A 21,640-nucleotide genomic window follows, 5' to 3' on the forward strand; every position below is an offset into this window, starting at 1 on the left:
ACAGTGATGGGACCTCTTTGTGACACCAGGACAGAAGGAACCCCACCAAGAGCTCGTGACCAGCCCAGGAGGTGCTTTGTGAGAGCCTCTGTGCAATCCCCTGGGTGATCTTTGCCTCCAGGGAGGGTGAGCAAAACAAAGAGGTTGCAGTGAGATCCTCCCCAGTGGAAGAAGACGGAGAGTCTGTTTTCAGCCAGGAGTGTGAAAGCATGTCCCCTCCTCTCCCATTTACCAGTGGGCTCAGTACTGCTATGCCCTGGCACCTCCTCAGCCTCCAACCCGGATGCTAACAGAGGGTTTGACCTTCACCATGGCCAGACAAGGCTTTCCAAGTGCTGATTTGGGTCTGGAGGGAACTGTGTCTCTTCCTGTGCCGTGAGATGCTTGTCTGGATCCCAGCAGGGGACCAGCCCTAGGAGGGGAGCACGGGAGATGGCAGTGGGTGTAGGAGATAGAGGGGACTGTTCTAACTGTGGCACGAGCTGTCCTTTTTTTTGTATACAACACTTGTAAATAAACTGCCTTGGCATTTCTTTTGTTTTCTCATGATCTGTGCACTGTCTGGTGTGTGGTTGGATTTTCTGGGAGGAGGAAGGCATCCCAGTGTTACACTGGGAAAGGGACTGGGAGGGAACTAGGTCTGTTGGAGCAAGTCCAGAGGAGGCCACAGAGATGACCTGAGGGCTGGAGCACTTCCCGTACGAGGACAGACTGAGACAGCTGGCATTATTCAGACTGGAGAAGAGAAGGGAGACCTTAGAGCAGCTTGCCAGTACTGTATGGGTCTCAAGGAGAGCTGGGAAGGGGCTTTTGAGTCCAGGGATATAGGACAAGGGGGAAAGGTATGAAGCTGCAAGAGGGGAGATTGAGATGAGGTCTTAGGAGGAAATGTTTTCCTGCGAGGGTGGGGAGGTCCTGGCCCAGGTTGCCCAGAGAAGTGGTGGCTGCCCCATCCCTGGAGGTGTTCAAGGCCAGATTGGATGGAGTTTTGAGCAACCTGATCCAGTGGGAGGTGTCCCTGCCCATGGTAAGTAGGGATTGGAACTGGATGGGCTTTAAAGTCCCTTCCGTCCTGAGACATTCCATGATTCTATGACTCTCTGACCTAACACATCAGTTGGAAATTGTTCTCAGACGTTCTTCTCTCTTGGGTAGCTGCGAGCTAAAACAATGCCAGATCATGTAACTATGCCTCCAGCAAGACACACACAGAGCTGGCTGCTGCTTGTCGGCAGGAATATTGCATTCAGGGCTGTTTGGTTAGTGCAGCAATGTATGGGAACTGGCAGGGTGTCTGCCATGTGGCTGCACTTGATGAGTCTCTGTCAGGACAATTTCCTGCCCCATATCACTTTAGACAGCACTCTTAATGGGGTCAGCCAAATTAATGAGTCAGGGGTTAGTCTGATTGCGAAGGGGAAGAGTAGAAGGACCCAGGCTCACAGTTGGAAGCCTTGTCCTGGGAGGGAGCAGACATTCTTTCCTCCCACAGCACCGGGTTGAGTGTACAGGGTCATTCCATAGAGTCATAGAAACATGGAATGGTTTGAGTGGGAAGGGACCTCAAAGCCCATCCACTTTCAACCCCTGCCATGGGCAGGGACACTTCCCACTGGATCAGGTTGCTCAAAGCCCAATCCGACCTGGCCTTCAACGCCTCCAGGGATGGGGCAGACACCACTTCTCTGGTCAACCTGGGCCAGGACCTCACCACCCTCACAGGAAAACATTTCTGCCTAAGATCTCATTGCAATCTCCCATTTTTCACCTGAAAACCATTCCTTCTCATCCTGTCCCTACAATCCCTGATCAAGAGCCCCTCCCCAGCTTTCCTGGAGCCCCTTTCAGCACTGGAGGCTGCTCTAAGGTCTCCCCGGAGCCTTCTCTTCTTCAGGCTTAACAACCCCAACTCCCTCAGCCTGTCCTCATATGAGCAGTGCTCTAGCCCTCTGATCATCTCCATGGCCTCCTCTGGACTGGCTCCAGCAGATCCGTTCCTTCCTGTGCTGAGGACTCCAGAACTGGATGCAAGGCTCCGGGTGGGATCCCACCAGAGTGGAGCAGAGGGGCAGAATCCCCTCCCTCATCCTGCTGCTCCCACTGCTTTGTGATTTATTAGTCTCTTAGTAGGGTATTGCTTAACCTGTGGACATGGTGGCCTTTTTATTGCCTGCAGTCTGAAGAAGGAAGGTCAGACCCTGAAGGAACTTGAAACACTTAACACTTTAAATCTGAGATGTGGGTGCTCGAAAGCTCTCCTCCCACTGGTAGTGCCCAGATGTTCATGGCAAGTAACAGCAACAGTAGTGCAGACCATCCCGTTGCAACTCCCAGACACCATCTGAGATACTTTGGTAACACATCTCAAGGGCGACCAAGGTAAACCTAGCAGGAGAAAGAGGGAAAGACAAGTAACATGGCTTTATTATCTTGGGGGATACTAGTTTGTAGGATGTTTGTTGGAAGGTAACTTCTCCTCTTGATTTACTCATGAAAAATGAGGTTCTGGGCAACATATAGTCCAGAAAATAAGGTTTTAGGCAAAATATAGTCCAGAACAGTGTAAAAGCTACAGAAACCATCAGGGAGCCAGCACAGCATCAAGCAGGAGGCAAATAGCTGGGATGAGTGGTGCTGTCTTAACTCATCTGCCTTTCCCCTTTGGTGAACCCTCTTTGAACTTGTCTGCCCACATCAAACAGGAAAATGGTAATCTAATTAAATACTCATCACCAGACACTTTAAGGGCTGAGGCCGAGTCCCAGCCTCCATCTCTTGATCCTGTGAGGAGACCAAGCTGGGAAAAAAGGAGAACCTCTTGCTGCAGTTACAGATGGAAAGTGAAAAGACAGCAACAATGAATCCAGAGTAAGGCAGTAAAATAAAGACATAAAATCACATCCAATCATTCCTGCAGACCACGTTTAGGGTAGATGGGAAAATCAGCGGAAGTTCTTCACCAGAGGAAGGATGTAGTGGTAAAACCAGAATTGCAAATTCAGCATTTGCTTTAAACTCTTTCATTTAAAGTCTTATCCCAACATGCTGAAGTCCACATTAAACACAGTCCTTGCCAGGGAAGGTGATGGCCACTGGAGACCTTCCTCCGCTTTTGCTCATGATGTGCCATCCCTAGGTGATGCATGCTGGCTCTCAGGGCTGCCACAACACCATGGAGCCACCCTGACACATCTCTAGGGTGCTGAACCCTAAGTACCAAATATATACATGGAGATGTGAACAGAGAAATTCTGCTGAAGCTGGAGAGATGCTTATCTTCTAGAACTGTTAATCTTGGAAAAGACCTCTAAGCTCATCCAGTCCAACCGTCAGCCCAACATCACTGTGCCTACTAGACCATGTCCTGAAGTGCCACATCCACAGATTTTCTGAACTCCTCCAGGGATGGGGACTCCACCACCGCCCTGGGCAGCCTCTGCCAGGGCTTCACCACTCCCTCAGTAAAGAAATTGTTCCCAATATTCAATGTAAACCTCCTCCAGCACAACGTGAGGCCATTTCCTCTCATCGTATCCCGTGCTACCTGGGAGAAGAGACCAGCACTGACTTCTTTACAATCTCCTTTTAAGTAGCTGTAGGGAGCAAGAAAGTAGCCCCTCATCCTCCTCTTCTCAACACTAAACAGGTCCAGGGCCCTGAGCCACTCTCAGAATCCTTGGGCTCAAGACCCTTCCCCAGCTCCGTTCCCCTTCTCTGGATGTGCGCCAGCCCCTCAAGGTCTTTCTTGGAGTGAGGGGTCCAAAACTGAAGCCAGGATTCAAGGTGCAGCCTTACCAGGGCCAAGCGCAGGAGGATGATCCCTTCCCTACTCTTGCTGGCCACACTATGGCTGATCCAAGCCTGGGTGGTGTTGGCTTTGGCCACCTGGGCCACTGCTGGCTCATGTTCAGCTGCTGTTGACCAGCACCCCCAGGTCCTTTTCCATAGGGCAGCTTTCCAGCTACTCTTCCCCAGCTTGGAGCACCAGACGTGGCTGTTGTGACTCAAGTGCAGGACTCAGCACTTGGCCTTGTTGAACCTCATTCAACTGGCCTTGGCCCATGGGTCCAGCCTGTCCAAATTCCTCTGCAGAACATTCTTGCCCTCCTGTAGATCAACATTCCCACCCAATTTTGTGTCATCTGCAAACTGACTGAGGGAAGACTCAATGCCCTTGTCCATATCATGGGTAAAGACATTAAACAGGACTGCCCCCAACACTGAGCCCTGGGAACACTGCTTGTGACCAGCCAACAACTGGATTTAGTTCCATTCAAGCTCTCTGAGCTTGGCCATCCAGACAGGTTTTTACCTACGTCTTACAGCACAAGAATTGATCCATCATATCCTAAGTGGAAAACTCATACAAGGTTGCTGCTTCTTTGCTTCCCTCTAAAATACCATCGGGTTGGTAGCCAGACCATGCTACACCTCCATTGAATGTAAGCTCCAGCCTTCACGGGTGGCTGATTCCCATCATCCAGTCAAAACCAGCAACTGGATTTAACCTCAATTCTTGGGGATGTCCAAGCCTGCCAAAGACTATTGCTACCAGGTGAAACAGCAAGCCACATGTTTGTCTTTGCAAAGCGCTTCTCAGCAATCGCCTCCAGGTTTTCAGGAGAGCTTTCACCACCCAACCCCTTGTTGAAGATCTTAATGCCTCTGCTGTTAGTTCAGTTCTCTTGTAAGCAAACAGGCAGCAACAGCCATGGTGGCTTAGTCCCTCTGGGAACCCTAGCACCAGTTTTTGCTCACAGCAAACTATTTCCAGTGTTCAATGTAAGGTGAAATGAAGAACGTCCCACCTTCCTTCATGGGGAGAGGTGGGGCCGGAAAGTACGTGGTCGAATCATCATGACCACCTTCCTCAGGGAGTAGTAGTCTGTATCCTTCCATGAGTACCACACAATACCATCTGGCCCCAGGATCTTGCGGTTTTTAATGGAGTATCGTCCACCCTGTGATGCAGAGAAAGAGGGATGGTCAGACATGGAAAACACACAGAAGCCTCATCCAGATGGCAGCATCATAAAACCAAATGATCTGAAACACTAGAGCAAAGAGCTAAATGATGATGTGGTGAAAACAGGATGTAAAGCTCAACACCTCACTCCCATGCTCTCTCTTGACCGTCATTTCGATCGGTGGTGCTGGTTGATGAGAAGTTTGACATGAGCCCGCAATGTGCTCCCGCAGCCCAGAAGGACAACCGTGTCTTGGACTGCATCAAAAGAAGCATGGCCAGCAGGTCAAGGGAAGTGGTTCTGCCCCTCTGTTCCTCTCTTGTGAGAGTTCATCTGGAGTATTGTGTCCAGTTCTGGAATCCTCAGCTTAAGAAGGATATGGAGCTGTTGGAATGGATCCAGAGGAGGGCTGCAAAGATAATCAGAGGGCTGGAGCACCTTCCCTACGAGGACAGGCTGAGAGATTTGGGCTTGTTCAGCCTGGAGAAGACAAGGCTCTGAGGAGATCTTATTGCGACCTTCCAGTAGCTGAAGGGGCTACAAGAAAGCTGGGGAGAGGCTGTTCACAAAGGCTTGTAGTGATAGGATGAGCGGGAATGAGTATAAACTGGAAAGGGGCAGATTTAGGCTTGGTATAAGGAAGAATTTCTTCACCATGGGAGCGGTGAGACACTGGAACATGTTGCCCAAGGAAGTTGTGGCTGCCCCATCCCTGGAGGTGTTCAAGGCCAGGTTGGATGGAGCCTTGGGCAGCCTGGTCTAGTGGGAGGTGTCCCTGCCTATGGCAGGGGTGTTGGAACTAGATGATCTTTAAGGTCCCTTCCAACCCAAAATATTGTATGATTCTATGATCTTTCAAATGGTCCCAATGGAGCTGGCATCCATCTGTCTCAGGCTACGTGAGTCACCTATACCACAAGTTTCCACCATGCAATTCCAAACCCCACTGTGCAGAGTTGTCTCAATACTCCTGTGTGGCCCATGGCACTGACAAGGCTGGATTACCTTGGTGTCCAGCACTCATTATCATAGAATCATAGAATCATGGAATGGGTTGGGTTGGAAGGGACCTCAGAGCCCACCCAGTTCTAACACCTTGCCATGGGCAAGGACACTTTCCACTGGACCAGGTTGATCAAAGCCCCACCCAACCTGGCCTTGAACACCTCCAGGGATGGGGCAGCCACAACTTCTCAGGTAACCTCACAACCCTCCCAGCAGAACATTTCTTCCTAAAATCTCATCTCAATCTCCCATTTTTCAACTTCAAACCATTCCCCCGTCCTGCCCCTGAAATCCCTGCTCAAGAGCCCCTCCCCAGCTTTCCTGGAGCCCCTTTCAGTACTGAAAGGCTGCTCTAAGGACTCCCCGCAGCCTTCTCTTCTCCAGGCTGAACAACCCCAACTCTCTCAGCCTGTCCTCGTATGAGAGCTGCTCCAGCGCTCGGATCATCTCTGTGGTCTCCTCTGGACTTGCTCCAACCATTCCATGTCCTTCCTGTGGTGAGGACTCCAGAACTGAATGCAGATGAGGTCACACCTGAGTGGAGCAGAGGGGCAGAATAGCCTCCCTGGCCCTGCTGGTCCCACTGCTTTGGACGCAGCCCAGGACACTGTTGGCTTTCTAGGCTGCAAGCACATGTTGCTGCCTCACATTGAGCTTCTCATCCAGTGGCATCCCTAAGTGCCTCTCCTCAGGGCTGCTCTCAATCCATTTTGTTCCCTCCCTGGAGAGTAGAGGTCAAACCAGGAAGGATTGCAAAGATGTGAGGACCAACAACCTCCTGCTACCTCTGGACCTCATTTGCTAACATCTGCATCGTCATCTCTCCATCTTTCTTTGTATTACACCCTGAGAAGAGAAAAATCATTCATGGGAGAAATAACACCTGGTGGTCTTATCCCTCTACTTTACCTTGTAGTACACCCCATTGAGGTTGGAGAAAAAGCACTGGTGGTACCACCATCCTCCATGGGAAATCTCGGCACATATGTTCCCTGAGTCAGGTGTGCTGAAGCTCCTCTTGTTGTGGTACCAGGCAAAGGAATCCTCCACTGTCCCACTGAACCCATCCACATGTAGACGGTAATAGTTTGTCTCATCTTCAATGCTACAAGCAACAAAGGTGGGACTATTTAATAGGGAGCATTTGAGGAGCCCTTCCAGCCTGGATACTGGCTTGTATCAAAAATGCTGTGGCCAGCAGGAGTAGGGAAGGGATCATCCCCCTGGACTTGGTAATGGTAAGGCTACACCTCAAATCCCGGTTCCCTTTCGGGCCCCTCAGTACAAAAAAGCAACCTTGAGGGGCTGGAATATGTCCAGAGAAGGGGAACGGAGCTGGGGAAGAGTCTGGAGCACAGGGATTCTGGGAGTGGCTGAGGGCCCTGAGGCTGTTCAGCCTGGAGAAGAGGAGGCTGAGGGGAGACCTCATTGCAACTGAAAGGAGGTTGAAGCAAGGTGGATGTTGGTGTCTTCTCCCAATTAAGAAGTGATAGGACAAGATGAAATGTCCTCAAGTTGTGCCAGGGAAGTTTTAGATTGGATATTAGGAACAATTTCCTTATTGAAAGAGTGGTGAAGCCCTGGCAGAGGCTGCCCAGGGCAGTGGTGGAGTCCCTGTCCCTGGACAGCTCCAAGAAATGTGTGGCCTTGGCACCTGGGGACACGGTTTCATCGGCACCGTGGGGTTGGGCTGACAGTTGGACTGGATGAGTTTAGAGGTCTTTTCCAGCCTTAATGGTTCCATGATTCCTGATGGGGACACCTAGCAATCATCAAGCTGCTCTGCCCAGCCTCCTTGGTATGATTCATCCCCTCTAGAAGCCGAAGACATTGTGTTTTTCCCTTCTGTGGGATGTGCATGATTCTGCCATGACTCAGGGCACTTGTTTTGGGTCTGAACTGGGCAGACCGTGACTCTAAAACCACAACAAAGAACTGTGGCAGCTTTGGCAAGACAGTTCCTCTAATTACACAGCGCTGCCTCATCTCCACGTCACAAGCATCCTGCTCTTCACTTTGAGTGAGCTAGTTAGTAACGTGCTGCTGGATTAGCAAAGGCTGAAGGTCACTGCTGCTGCACACAGTGTCTGATGTGAGAAGTCAAGATGACCATTCAGAGCACGTGTTTGCTGGTGGAAGATGTTCTAGCACATTCAGGCAATGAGATATTTATTTCCCAGCAGTTTCAGCAGTTCTGGGGTCTACTCAAAGCCTTCAAGCTTTTAGTGCCCACAAGGTGCAGCGCTCCCTTGGACATCTTCTCATAGTGGATAACTCCAGAGTTACCAACAAGCATTTCAAGCAGAAACAGGGAGAGAGTTCATCTGGGACAGTCTAGACAGATCAGGTCACCCCTGATTAAGAAAGGATGTGGGTGATGTGGTATAGATAAATAAAACAGCAGAGGAGGGGAAGGGCTACAGATATTAAAGGACATTACGTCAGACCCAGTGAGTAAAAGCCATGAGTAGAGAGGGTAACAATAAAAACATGACTGTAAACCAGGGAGATGCTGGAGGACCTGCACCTCAGGAGGAATAACACACTGCACCACTACATGTTAAGGGCTGACCACCTGGAAAGCAGCTCTGCGTAGGACTTGGGATTCCTGGTAGACGAGAAGTTAGCCATGAGCCAGCAATGTGCCATTGTGGCCAAGGTGGCCAAGGGGATCCTAGGGTGCACGGAGAAGAGCGTGGTGAGGGAGATTCTCCTGCCTATCTGCTCTGCCCTAGAGAGGCCCCATTTGGAGTCCTGTTCTAAGCTCTCCAGCTCCAGAAAGACAAGGAACAACTGGAGAGAGGCCAGCAGAGGGCACAGAGATAAGGAGGGGACTGAAGCACCTCTCTTAGAAGAAAAGGCTGAGACACATGGGTCTGTGTGGCCTGGAGAAGAATAGAGGGGGGATCCCATCAATGCTTATAAATATCTAAAGGACTGGAGATCAGGAGGATGGGGCCAAGCTCTGTTCAGTGGTTTCCAGTGACAGGACAAGGAGTAGCAGGTACAAACTGGAGCACGGTTCCACCTGAACTTGAGGAAAAACCTCTTTCCTGTACAGATGACAAAGCACTGGACAAGGCTGCCCAGCGGCCTATGGATTCTCTTTCTCAGGAGATATCCAAACTCACCTGGATGTGATCCTGTGCAACTGCTGGAGGTAACCCTGCTTTAGCAAAGGGGTTGGACTGGATGAGCTCCAGATGTTTCAGCTCCAACCATTCTGTGATTCTATGACCTGCCCAGCAGGACCAGAGGATTCAAAATCCTGGTTTTGACATAAAGGTCAATAATTTTGGCTCAAAAAATACCCCTAAACAGGTGGGGACTGTCTGTTGGGTTTTACAGGTCACTTCCCTCTAGGCTGGGGATTTTGGCCATGGCCAAACACCACTGCACATTCAGTACTGACACCTTGGCTTCAACTTGGAGTAGACATTGGTGGTCAAATCCAAGTGAGGAAGAAAGGGTGGACAGCCTGGGCCCAGTCTGAAAAGCTCTCTAGACAGAGTCACTCTGATCTCATTGGGGTTCCCATGCCTGAAGCCTTCCCAGCTTTGAAACCGTTGCGTCTATGAGAACCAGGGAAGGCCATCCCACTTTCTACCTGAAGACCTGGTAGAAGGCATGCTTGTGCTTGTTATTCCAGTCCTCCAGGTCAATACGCAGTGAGTAGTCCCCTTGGCTCGTCATCTTGTGGATGTTCTCATTGCCCAGCCAGAATTCACCATTGAGGTCCCCAAAGCCTTCCTTGTACTCATTCCAGGTCCGGTTGAAGTCAACTGAGCCATCCTGACGCCTCTGAATGACTGTCCAGCCTCCACCTGCCGAGAGAGAGCATGAAATGCGAGTGTCCAGGGAGCATCCAAGGGTCTCAGACAGACTCCTTACTGGTACCACCTCTGAGGAGCCACCTGCAGCTCAGCAAGATGTCTCCTTGTCATGCGTCCTTCCACCAACCAGCAAAATACGGTGTCCATTCCTTCACAGGGATAAAATGTGATGTGATCATAACTCACAGGAAGAGACTTCCATCTCATGAACTCATGCTGGTTCATGAACCCTGTTGATTGTTAGAGGATCATTCCAGAGCTTAAGTTGGTTTTAAAGAAGAGAGATGGGAGCTTTCATGAGGCAAATATTTTGGAACTGGAACAAACTAGGGATCCTGGAGTTTGGAGATTAATATGTACTGTTCCTGAAGCACCACAGAGGCACACGAGCTCTCCCAGTATTGTCTCGCTGTCTCCATCTGCTCTCCCATCTGTCCAAATCCCTCTCTCCTCCCTCATTTTGTTCCAATGTTGTAAGCTTTGGGCGGGGGGTGGCGGGGGGCAGGACTGGGGCCATCTTTTTATTTGCTATTTGTACAGCCTACACTCTACAGTGTCCAAGATTGTGTTGATAGTCATGCAAGTAATAGTGATGACATAACAGAGACCACACTGAACAGCCTGTTTCTTAATAAGCACATGCATCCCCGCATTGCAATCACCTGTAGCCACTACAACAGTAGAGATGCCAATCATGGAATGGTTTGGATCAGAAGGCACCTTAAAGCCTACCCAGTTCCAACCTCAATGCCATGAGCAGGGACACCTCCCACTGTATTATGTTGCTTAAAGCCTCATCCAGCCTGGTCTTGAAGATCTTGAGTGATAATGTGAGGGGAGATGAATCCCTTCCTCCAGCATGGCACGAAGGAGCAGATCCACGGGGCCTCACTTCCCCGATGACATGACAGTAGTGCACTCTCTACAGATTTTTAGACAAAAAGGGTGTGGGAGGTCACCTGGTCCTCATTTACACTCTAAAAAATCTGTGGGAGAGGATCTACCACCCTCCTCCTCACTTCGGCGCAGCTACAATTAGTGTTTGCTGACACATAGTCCTCAGCTACCAGGAGGTGCTCCAGGTACTGCCCAGTGACCAGCTGCTACTCCAGAAGAGTTTCTCTCTCCTTAAGTCATATCTACTTTGTGTTTGCAAACATTTTGGATACATGAGAATATCTCAAAGAGCACTAAATGCCAATATTTAAAGTCAAAGAAACAGGGAATGGTTTTGGTTGGAAGGGATCTCAAAGCCCATCCAGTTCCAACCCCCCTGCCATGGGCTGGGACACCTCCCACTGGATCAGGTAGCCAACCTGCCCTTCAACACCTCCAGGAATTGGGCAGCCACCACTTCTCTCGGCAACCTGGGCCAGGGGCTCCCCACCCTCCCAGGAAAACATTTCTTCTTAAGATCTCATCCCAATCTCCCCTCTTGCAGCTTAAAACCTTCCTCTCCTCATTCTATTCCAGCAATCCCTGATCAAGAGCCCCTCCCCAGCTTTCCTGTAGAGAAATTAATCCCAAACACAATGTCTAGTTTGAAGCAATCATCCAAACTCCTTTACTCCTCAGAGAGGATGAGTTCTCTGTCTCTGGAGAAGAGCTTTTCTGTAGATGCTACTTTCACTGCCTGTAAAGTAACTCAGAAATAGCTCAGATGAGATGGAAATCTCAGGTTAGACAAATCCCACCCAAAGCTCTCCTAGAAGATGTTGTAGGTGTCTCCTGCAGTACCTTCAGTGTCCATCTCACATAGCACTTCAATCGGCATCCCTCCCACTGAGGGCATGATACTGTAGACCCCAGATCGCCGGAGCCCATTGTAATAAACAGAAGCACAGTCAATGGGGCAGTTCCTGCCATGCTTCACCTCTGAGAGAGAGAGAACAGAGAAAGACAGCATTTAGTGCAGAAAAAAAGGAACACACAAAGCCAGCCTTGTTTTCATGCAATTGTACTGCAGAGCCAGACAAATAGGATGAGGAGAGATATCATGGTCTCCAGCTTCCTCACAAGGCAAGGAGGGGGAGCAGGCACTGATATCTTCTCTCTGGTGACCAGTGATAAGACCCAAGAGAATGGCAGGAAAATGCACCAGAGGAGGGTTAGGTTGGACATTAGGAAAAGGTTCTTCACCCAGAGGGTGTTGGAGCACTGGAACAGCTTCCCAGGGAAGCAGAAACCACACCAAGCCTGACAATATTCCAGAAACACTTGGACAACACCCCTGCCACATGTTGTGAATGTTGGGGTGTCCTGTGCAAGGACAGGATTTGGACTCGATGATCCTTGTGGGTCCCTCACAACTCAGGTCATTCTATGATTCTATGGAAGCCATCCTCAGAGGTGTCCATTGCCCTGAGGAGCCCTTCTGGCTGCTGTGGAAGGGCAAGCTGGGTGAGTGATCTCACCCAGTCTGATGACTGCTGACCAATGCAAAGAGGGCTTTAAAGCTATTTTCCCACTCTCTTGCTCTAGAGTATCTTGCTTTAAGGGTGAAGCAACGCCTCTCATCTGGCCCTGACATCTCCCCATCACCTGGGTGGTGCATCTCTTCCTGTAGCCTCATCTCAGCAGGGCCAAGGCAGGTGGGGTTTCGCCAAGCCCAGTCAGTCAGGACGGAGATGTTGTTTATCTGTGCCTGCATGTCATAGAGCAGCGTGGCCTGGATGTGCTGCAGGGTGCTCGCCTCACTGTAACGATGCTCCAGGTCCTGCACACGTTGAGCCAGGCTGTGGTTCCGGCCAGCCGCTTCCTCATGCTGCAGGCAAGGAGAAAAGTGGGATGAGGAGAATGCCTGGGGACTGACATGGAGCTGGGAACACAGCTTTGAGACACCCCAGGGATGGGCAGGCAGGAGAGCAAGCAGAGAGAGGAGCACTCGCTGCATACACCAACAGAGATGAAGAACCCCAAGGATGGTGCTTTCACCCTCCCCATCCCCCTGCAGCCTCATTCCATCCCCCAGCCCACCATGGGAGCCACAAGCAGGGCATGCACAGACAGGCTTATATCTGCAAGAGCAGGGCAAGTGCATAGGAATCCTCTCCAGTCTGCAAGCCATTGCAACGTGGACATGGCCTCTACATATTCAGCAATGCCACCACAGCTCGGTTTTCCTTCAAAAAAATTGTACAATCTCATAGAATCATAGAATCATGGAATCATTAAGGTGGGAAAAGACCTCTAAGATCATCCAGTCCAACCATCATAACACCACCGTGCTGACTAAACCATGTCCTGAGTGCCACGGACACACAGTTTTCGAATCCCTTCAGGGATGGGGACTCCACCACTGCCCTGGGCAGTCTCTGCCAGGGCTTTACCACTCTTATAATAAAGACATTTTTGCTAATATCCAATATAAACCTCCCCTGGCACAACTTGAGGCCGCCTCCCTTTGGACTATATAATATCTTATGACATTATAAGGAGCTGCACTTCTTATGAACACATTGCACGATGAGCCATCTCCTGCTCTTTGGGTGATGGCTGGAGTCTTGCAAACAGCAATGACCACATCCCTGTGATAAAAGGGGTGGGTGTGATACAGGACTCCAACCCCTTTTATGATCTGTTTGCTGCTTGTTTTAGAATTACAGAATAATAGAATGGTTTGAGTGGGAAAGGACTTTAAAGCCCATCCAGTTCCAATCCCCTGCTATGGGCAGGGACATCTCCCACTGGATCAGGTTGATCTAAGCCCCATCCAACCTGGCCTTGAACACCTCCAGGAATGGGGCAGCCACCACTTCTCTGGGAAACCTGGACCAGGGCCTCTCCACCCTCACAGGGAAAATTTCTGCCCAAAATCTCATCTCAATCTCCCTTCTTGCCTTAAAAACCCTTCTCCATTGTCCTATCCCTGCACTCCCTGATCAAGAGCCCTTCCTCAGCTTTCTTGGAGCCCCTTTCAGTGCTGGAAAGCTGCTCTAAGTTCTTCCTGAAGCTTTCTGTTTAGGACAACAGCTCCTGATCCTGTATAAAATGTACACACAAGCTGGCTGGAGATGCCCACAGCTCACACCAGGAGTTGGACACCCCAGGGCCTCACCGGCATGAATCGAACATGCTCCAGACACGAAGGCTCTGCAGACACACTCGCGTCAGTGCTCCCTGTCCATTAGATGGCAGAGCAAGCCTTAAACAGCACCTCCAAAATCCCACAGCAGCCTGGGATTCCTGCCTCTTCCCGACGCAACAGCGCTACACTGTGATCCCCCGTCCCTCCAAGGGCCCAGCAGTCCCAGATCCCTCATCCATGATGGAGGGATGCTGGTTTTCCTCCAACACTGCCCTTCCTTGTCCCCTGATGGAGATATCTCTTCCTCAGCACCTGCCCAGCATCACTGCACTGACCTTACAAGCCACACCAAAACCCTGACAATAAATGAGTTTATTTCCTCACCTCCCCATCCCCTGCATCCAGTAAATCTGGATTTTCAGGTGTCTGTGTAAGCTCGCAGCTTATTAAAAATCCCCAAGGACACAGAGATCTGGCACTCGACTCATGGCTACCTGCAAAACTGCAGTGGTGCTCCTGCAGGTCACAGATTTCACAGACTAGAATCATAGAGTCATTAAGGTTGGAAAAGAACTCTAAGATCATCCAGTCCAACCCTATCGCACCTACTAAACCACGTTCCGAAGTGTGACAGTCACAGTGACAGTTTTTTAACCCCTCCAGGGACGAGAACTCCACCATTGCCCTCGGCAGCCTCTGCCAGGGCTGAACTACTCTTTTGGTAAAGAAATTGTTCCTGATATCCAATCTAAACCTCCCCCAGCACAACTTTGGGCCATTGCCTCTTGTCCTATCACTTATTACTTGGGAGAAGAGACCAACACCTGCCTCACTCCAATCTCCTTTCTGGGAAGTGCAAAAAGCAGTGAGTTTTCCCCTCAGCTTCCTCTCTTCCAGACTAAACAGGCCCAGGGCCCTCAGCCGTTCCTCAGAACTCCTGGGCTCCTGACCTCTCCCCAGCTTCATTGCCTTTCTCTGAACATGCTCCAGCAGCTCCGTGTCCTTCTTGTCCTAGGAGATCCTCCTGAGGACCCCTTCCTTCAGTTGGAAGAGATTTACTTGCTCAGAACACTGCACACACCTCGGTCCCTATCACCCATTCCTGCCAGGACACATCTCAGCTTGTTATTCCCAGGTTATGGTGCCAATATCCTTCCCAGTGCTGCCTGAGCACTACCTGCATGACCCTGCTAAAAGCCCATCAGGACTGCCCGTATCCCAAAATCCAGCGAGATGGATAGGCAGGGGTAGCAAAGTGGGAATTACAGTATGCAACAACATGGTGCTTTCCTTCTCAGGTCTGCAATGTCTCCGGCTCAGCCATAAATCAGTCATTCCTCACCTGCTCTGTGAGCTGCGACTGATAACTGGCTTCTTCCAGCTCCTTCCACCCACGCATCAGCTCTCCCAGTAAACCCCATGATGCTTTCTCCCAGACAGTCCCCTCCTCCACACTCAGTACTTTTTTTTCCCCTTTGCTGCTTAAAACCAGTGCAGCCAGACCACCGTGTTGGTGCCCAGATGCTGCTCCTTTCCCTGCATCCCTCTGCTCCGCTGGGAGGGCTGTAGTTTTGCACAGCGGGCTCTGGCTCTGTGCATGCCTCAGATGTGTAAATGCAATAGAACTGCAAACCCGCAGGGCGGGGATCCCTTTTGCTCCCTAGATTATCCTGGCAGGAGGGAAGTAGGGAGGGAAGAAAGGACATTGATGGGGTAAATTCATCTCAGCTGGTTTGGGTGTCCCCGTTAACCCGAGATGAGCTGTGACCTGGAAGAGCCTGTTGCTCATCTAGAAAGGATGCTGAGCTCAGAGATGTCTCCGCTTGGACAGACTAGCCCACGCTGAGCTCCCAGAGGAATCCTGATGCCAAACCCAAGGAAGACCAACCAGCAGCAGCCGGAGGTTGATGTATGAAAGAAGATTAAGGGAGCAACAGCTCCTCAGTGGGAGGAACGGAGGCAGAGGAGTCCTACCCAGGCTGACACAGCAGGGAAGTCAGCAGCACAGCTCCTTGGAGATGCGAGGGGATGCAGGAAGAAAGCAGCTTCCTAGGCTGGACAGAAGTGTTGAGAAGTGGCCAGACCAACACAGTGTGGAAAAAACCCTTACAGGAGAGTCCCAAAGCTGACAAAACTCAGCTAGACTCTGCAGAATTTCTTTTCTTCCTCCCTTTTCTAGCCATCCCATCCCTTTAAGTTTTTAGACTTTCAGGAAAAAAAAAGAAGAGGTTGGAAGAGTGGCTGGAGATATCCAGCCCACCTCTGCAGAAAGGAGGACCAGTTTCCAAGCTGGATTCAGTTGCTAAGGGCTTTATCCAGCTGAGAACTGAAACTCTCTACAGGTGACCTCAAAAAGTCTCAGAGGACATCTCCTTCCTGCGTGCAGCAGGGTCTTGGTGTGACCAGAGGGACCTGGAGTTGTTTAGGCAAGAGAAAAGGAGGCTGAGGGGACACCTTCTCACTGTCTACATCTGCCTGAAATGAGATAGCAGTGAGGTGGGCGCTGGTCTCTTCTCCCGAGTAACAAGTGAGAGGATGCAAGGAAACGGCCTCAAGTTGTGCCAGGGGAGGTTTAGTATGGATATTAGGAAAAAATTCTTCACCGAAAGGGCTCTCAGGCACTGCCAGATGCTGCCCAGGGAGGTGGTGGAGTCCCCATCCCTGGTGGTGTTTAAAAGATGGGCGGATGAGGTGCTCAGGGATCTGGTTTAGTAGTGGACAGGTACAGATGGACTTGATGATCTCAAAGGTCTTTTCCAATCAAATGATTCTATGTATCCTTGCCTTGCTGGGTTTACAGCCTGGTTGGTGTGCAGCAGCCACCAGCTTGTGCTGCGAGAGAGGAACTTGAAAGTACCAAGCTCACCGGCAGTGAGGCGGGCAGGAGCGTTGTATCTGCCTGTGGCAGCCCTGCCTGCACATTAAAGGGCAGCTGGGAGGCAAAGTGCCCACTTGGGGACAATCATGGGATCATGGAATGTTTTGGGTTGGAAGGAGCCTTAAAGCCCATCCAGTTCCAATCCTTTGCCATGGAAACAGACACCTCCCACTGCACCCAGTTGCTCAAAGCCCCATTCAGCCTGGCCTTGAGCACCTCCAGGGATGGGGGGGCCACCGCTTCTCTGGGCAATCTGGGCCAGGGCCTCACCACCCTCACAATGAAACAATTCTTCCTAAAATCTCATCCCAATCTCCCCTCTTGCAGCTGAAAACCATTCTCCCTCACTCTGTCCCTGCACTCCCTTATCAAGAGCCCCTCCCCAGCTCTCATGGAGCCCCTTTCCGTACTGGGAGGCTGCTCTAAGGTCTCCCCTCAGCCTTCTCTTCTCCAGGCCAAACAACCCTAACTCTTTCAGCCTGTCCTTGGATGGGAGGTACTCCAGCCCTTGGATCATCTTCATGGTCCCCTCTGGACTTGCTTCAAAAGAGTGAGATCAGTGAAACAGAGCCATCAGAGATGTGGTCTTTCACTGGCCCTGCAAAACTCCAGGTCTTGTCTGGGATCCTGTTACAGGCAATGAGATGGATCAGCAGCCATATCTAGGCAGGATTGAAGATGGAGGAGATAGCATAGGTAAAACACTGAAGAGTTTCTGGCTAACATTAAGAAATCAGTCCCGGGAGGTTTCTGAGCTATCATGGTAGGAGCAGCTGGGTTTTAAAGGATATCACAGAATCACAGAATTACCAGAGTTGGAAGGGACCCATAAGGACCATCAAGTCCTATCCCTGGACTCCTATCCCTGCACAAGACAACCCCAACATTCACACCATGGGTCCAAATGCTTCTTGAATATTGTCAGGCTTGGTGCTGTGACTGCTTTCCTGGGGAGCTCTTCCAGGGCTCCAACAGCCTCTGTGTGGAGAACCTTTTCCTAACGTCCAACAGAGCACTCCCCTGGCACATTTTCCTGCCATTCCCTCAGGTCCTATCACTGGTCATCAGAGATCAGCCCTTCCTCTTTCCCCTGTGAGAAAGCAGTAAACTGGATGAGGTGTCCCCTCAGTCTTCTGTTCTCCAGTCTGAACTAACCAAGTGACTTCAGCTGCTCCTCATATGACTTCCCTTCTAAACCCTTCAACAACTTTATGGCTTCCTCTGGACACGCTCCAGTAGCTTTAGATCCTTTCTGTACTGCAGCCCCCAAATAAGCACACAATACTCAAGGCGAGGCCACAGCAGTGTGGAGTTGAGAGGAACAATCACCTCTCTCGACTGACTGGCAATGCCGTGCTGGATGCACCCCAGGGCACGGCTGTCCCCTTGGCTGCCAGAGCGCACTGCTGGCTCATGTTCAATTGCTGTCAACCAGAACCCCCAGATCGCTTTCCACTGGGCTGCTCTCCAGACTCTCACTCCCCAGTCTGTGTAGACAACCAGAACTTCTGTGTCCCAGCTGACCTTGGGCTGGGGATATCCTAGCCTGCAGTCAGAATGGCATAAGTCTCACCAAGCGTCCTCCCCTTGCAGCTACTGGGAGCTGCAAGGGACTGTGGAAACCCACATGGAGGGGGTCTGTGAAGGGCAGCCGTTTACCTGGAGCTCAAGGACTTTGATGCGGTGCCGGTGGTTCCTCAGCTCCTCTTGAAGCTCTGAGATCAGCTCCCGCAACTCCAGGACCTGCTGCTTGCGTTCCTCATTCTCGTGGAGCCAGTAGGATACCTCATCGGTGCAACGAAACATGTCTGGGCACCGCTGCTCATCTCCCTGCGGCAGCGTGGCCACGATCTTACAGCGGCCATTGGGCAGCACCTGGTTGCTGTACTCCCCACACTGGATTAGGCCCGTGCTCTCCTGGTGACCCTCGTGGTCTCTGTATCCCGCGGGAAGGGATTTCTGTAGCGAGGAGCTGCTCAGCATGGCCACAAGGATGAGGAATAGCAAACTTGCTCTGGAAGAGCCAGTGCTGGGGCAGACCTCCATCAGGCAGGTGAGGATGGGCCCTGGGGATGACCCTACATGTCTCATCATCAAACACCATCAGGGAGAAATGTGGAGACCCCCAGGGCATAACATTGGGTGTTCTTCTGAAAGCTAGCGGGTGAGGTTGCAGCTCTATGGGAACAGAGCATTGATAGGGAGCCCAGCCCTCTCACCAAGGGGTTCGCTGCAGGCAAGGAACCCACTTGTCCCCACAGAGTATCCTTCCCGGCGTCAACCCGTTGCCACCAAGCTGGGACCAACTCCAGCAGGTTTTCCTCCACAATCCTGGACAGTCTCCACTGACTTTGTGGGTGGTGTTTCCCCTCCTGCAGAGCTGCTGGTTGGCTTGGAGGATGCTGAGGTCTGGCAGGGGGTGGTCAGGCCGTTGGGCCAGGGGTTCTGCGCACACAGGACCATGCATGGGAAGGAGTTGGCTTTCCCGGATGGGACACCCCACTATGCCATTGCTCCCTGAAATGGGAACCAGAGTAAGGAGTCAGGTGGTAGAGAGGAAGGATGAACAACCAACCCTGCCCACAATCTCTCAGCCTCACCTCCCTGATCCTGCTGGTTCCACTACTTTGGATGCAGACCAGGACGTGGTTTGGCTTCTGGGGCTGGAAGCACCCATTGGCAGCTTATGTTGAGCTTCTCATCCCCCAGCACCCCAAGTCCTTCTCTTCTGGACTGCTCTCATTCTTGACAATTGTGACTATAAATGGAGTTATCAAGTGGATGGTGCCCATCTAAGATGGGCAGCCAAGATCACTAGCCCACCCTTGGGCACACTTAGACCACCAGCACATCCCCAGAGCAATCTATTGCCGCATGTGGGCTCAGGTCTAAAAGAAGATGGAGGGATGGTGGCCTGGCCACTGTCCAGTGAGACAAATACAGAACTTAGTCCCTTTAATAAAGAGAAATTTGGATCCTATTGCAGCCAGAGACATGCTCTGATCCCTGCCTGACAGGTGGGCTCCCAGTCATGACATCACACTCTGGGTCTGCTCCCAGGGTTTCTCTCAACCGAAAGCCATCACCACCCCACTCCAGTGAGGCTGGGAAACTGGGAGGGATGCTAAAGCTCCCCAGCACCAACCCAGCTCCCAGCAAGCAGAACCCCAGCTCCCATCATACCTTCAAAAGTTCTGGCCAGGCTCTCCGGTGGCAAGAGCAGAGAGCAGCATACACCGACTGGCCATGGGGAGCAGGGTGTGATTTAGGGGCCACTAAATGCTTATTCCCCCTGATCCTATCACCGTGCTATAAATAGGGCCAAGAGAGCTGCCGGTCTCAGACAGTGCTTGGGAAGGAGGAGCTTGGGTCCCGGCATGACCTTATCAGCATACAGGGGATTAAGACAGTGCCTTGGCAGGAGGGCATGGCTTCTCCTCATCTAGAAACCCCCCTATCCCACCACTGAAATGTGTTTCAGGGAGAGGGCAGCTTCATCCATGGTCTGGTGACCTGCCCCATCTCAGCAGTCTTGGGAAGAAAGTTTCCCAACCCGGCCATGGGCCGGCAGGGAAAAGCCATCATTTACTTTATTCACTACCCCAGGACTTCCTCTCTTCTTTTTCAAGGGAGTAATGTCAACAGGCTTGCTTAATTACAGGTGTTAATCGTTCAGCCACAGGAATGCAAGCTGAAATCAGACATTTGGATATTGGACAAAACCACTGGCTTTTGGGTGTTCTTCCCTTAATGAGGAGTTCCCAGGTGATCTGAGAGTGGCCCTAAGGAAAAGGACTTGGGGTGCTGGGAGATGAGAAGCTCAACATGAGCCGGCAATGGGCACCCACAGCCTAGAATCCAGTTGTGTCCTGGGCTGCATCCAAACCAGCAGGACCAGCAGGGCAAGGGAAGGGATTCCATCCCTCTGCTTAGCTCTGGTGAGATCCCACCTCTAGTCCTGCATCCGGTTATGGACTCCTCAGTACAGGAAGGATGTGGATCTGTTGGAGCGAGTCCAGAGGAACCTATGAAGATGATCTGAGGGCTGGAGCACCTCCTGTATGAGGACAGGCTGATTGTTGGACTTGTTCAGCCTGGGGAAGAGAAGGCTGCAGGGAGACCTTGGAGCAGCCTCCAGTACTGAAAGGGGCTCCAGGAAAGCTGGAGAGGGGCTCTTGATCAGGGAGCGCAGGGATAGGATGATGGGGAACAGTTTTCTTGCTTTGCTTCAACAGTCATTTGTGGGAAAGAATAATAAGGTTGCAGCATTCTCCTTAGAGCTGACTGGAGCTGTGCCAGCCCAGCAGCAAGCCTGGACATCAGCACTGGGCAGAACAGCGGGGACAGGGACCCTGAGATCAGCCCACAGAGCTCTGCTGTGAGGGATATCAAGAGAAGTGCTGTGCAAAGTGAAATCATGGGCAGAGGACAGGATAATGGTGCTGGGCATGGGGAAGAACCAGCAAAAGTCATTGCAGGGAAGGAAGAAGTGGTGATCCATGTGGACATGATGCATATGAAGACCTTTTGGTGCTGACACTTCTCTTTGGGCTGGATCCCACTGCTGCACCAGCAAACCCCACCCCATCACTGCAGGAGTTGTTCCCCTTGCCAGACTCAGGTGTTTAAATCCAAGCTTGCCCTGAGCCGCCCCACAACCGGTGGAGAGAAAGGATAGGAATTGACTGGATGGTTCTACTCATAGAGTTGTGGTCAATGGCTCGATATCCAAGAGGAGTCCGGTGACGAGTGGCATTCCTCAGTATTGGGACGGCTGTTGTTCAACTACTTTGTTGCATACATGTACAGTGGGAGGGAGGGCACACTCAGAAAGTTTGCTGATGACAACAATCAGTGTGTGGTGTGGTCGACACACTGGAGGTGGGATGGCATCCAGAGGGACCTGGACAGACTGGAGACTTGGGCCTGT

The 21,640-nt window shown here is 51.3% G+C and overlaps 1 protein-coding gene across 1 annotated transcript; it reads right to left on the reverse strand.

Moving 5' to 3' along the window:
* Window positions 1-2,425: 2,425 nt before the first annotated feature.
* Window positions 2,426-19,991, reverse strand: LOC104061818 (angiopoietin-related protein 7). The gene is made up of 7 exons (XM_009563800.2): window positions 19,894-19,991; window positions 18,370-19,227; window positions 12,347-12,569; window positions 11,543-11,680; window positions 9,580-9,796; window positions 6,882-7,077; window positions 2,426-4,961 (listed from the first exon to the last, which is right to left on the reverse strand). The coding sequence occupies exons 2-7, from the start codon at window positions 18,802-18,804 to the stop codon at window positions 4,815-4,817; spliced, it is 1,356 nt and encodes a 451-aa protein (XP_009562095.2). The 5' UTR covers window positions 18,805-19,227; window positions 19,894-19,991; the 3' UTR covers window positions 2,426-4,814.
* Window positions 19,992-21,640: the final 1,649 nt, after the last annotated feature.

This window comes from Cuculus canorus, chromosome 3 (genome assembly GCF_017976375.1).
Source record: "Cuculus canorus isolate bCucCan1 chromosome 3, bCucCan1.pri, whole genome shotgun sequence".
NCBI lineage: Eukaryota > Metazoa > Chordata > Aves > Cuculiformes > Cuculidae > Cuculus > Cuculus canorus.

Excerpts from the sequence above, each read along its gene's own strand:
- LOC104061818 (XM_009563800.2), bottom strand. The coding sequence starts at position 18,804 with ATGATGAGACATGTAGGGTCATCCCCAGGGCCCATCCTCACCTGCCTG. Across the intron at positions 7,078-9,579 it reads GCCTTCTACCAGGTCTTCAG|CATTGAAGATGAGACAAACT; the intron begins GTAGAAAGTGGG and ends TGTTGCTTGTAG. Across the intron at positions 4,962-6,881 it reads TCAATGGGGTGTACTACAAG|GGTGGACGATACTCCATTAA; the intron begins GTAAAGTAGAGG and ends TCTGCATCACAG.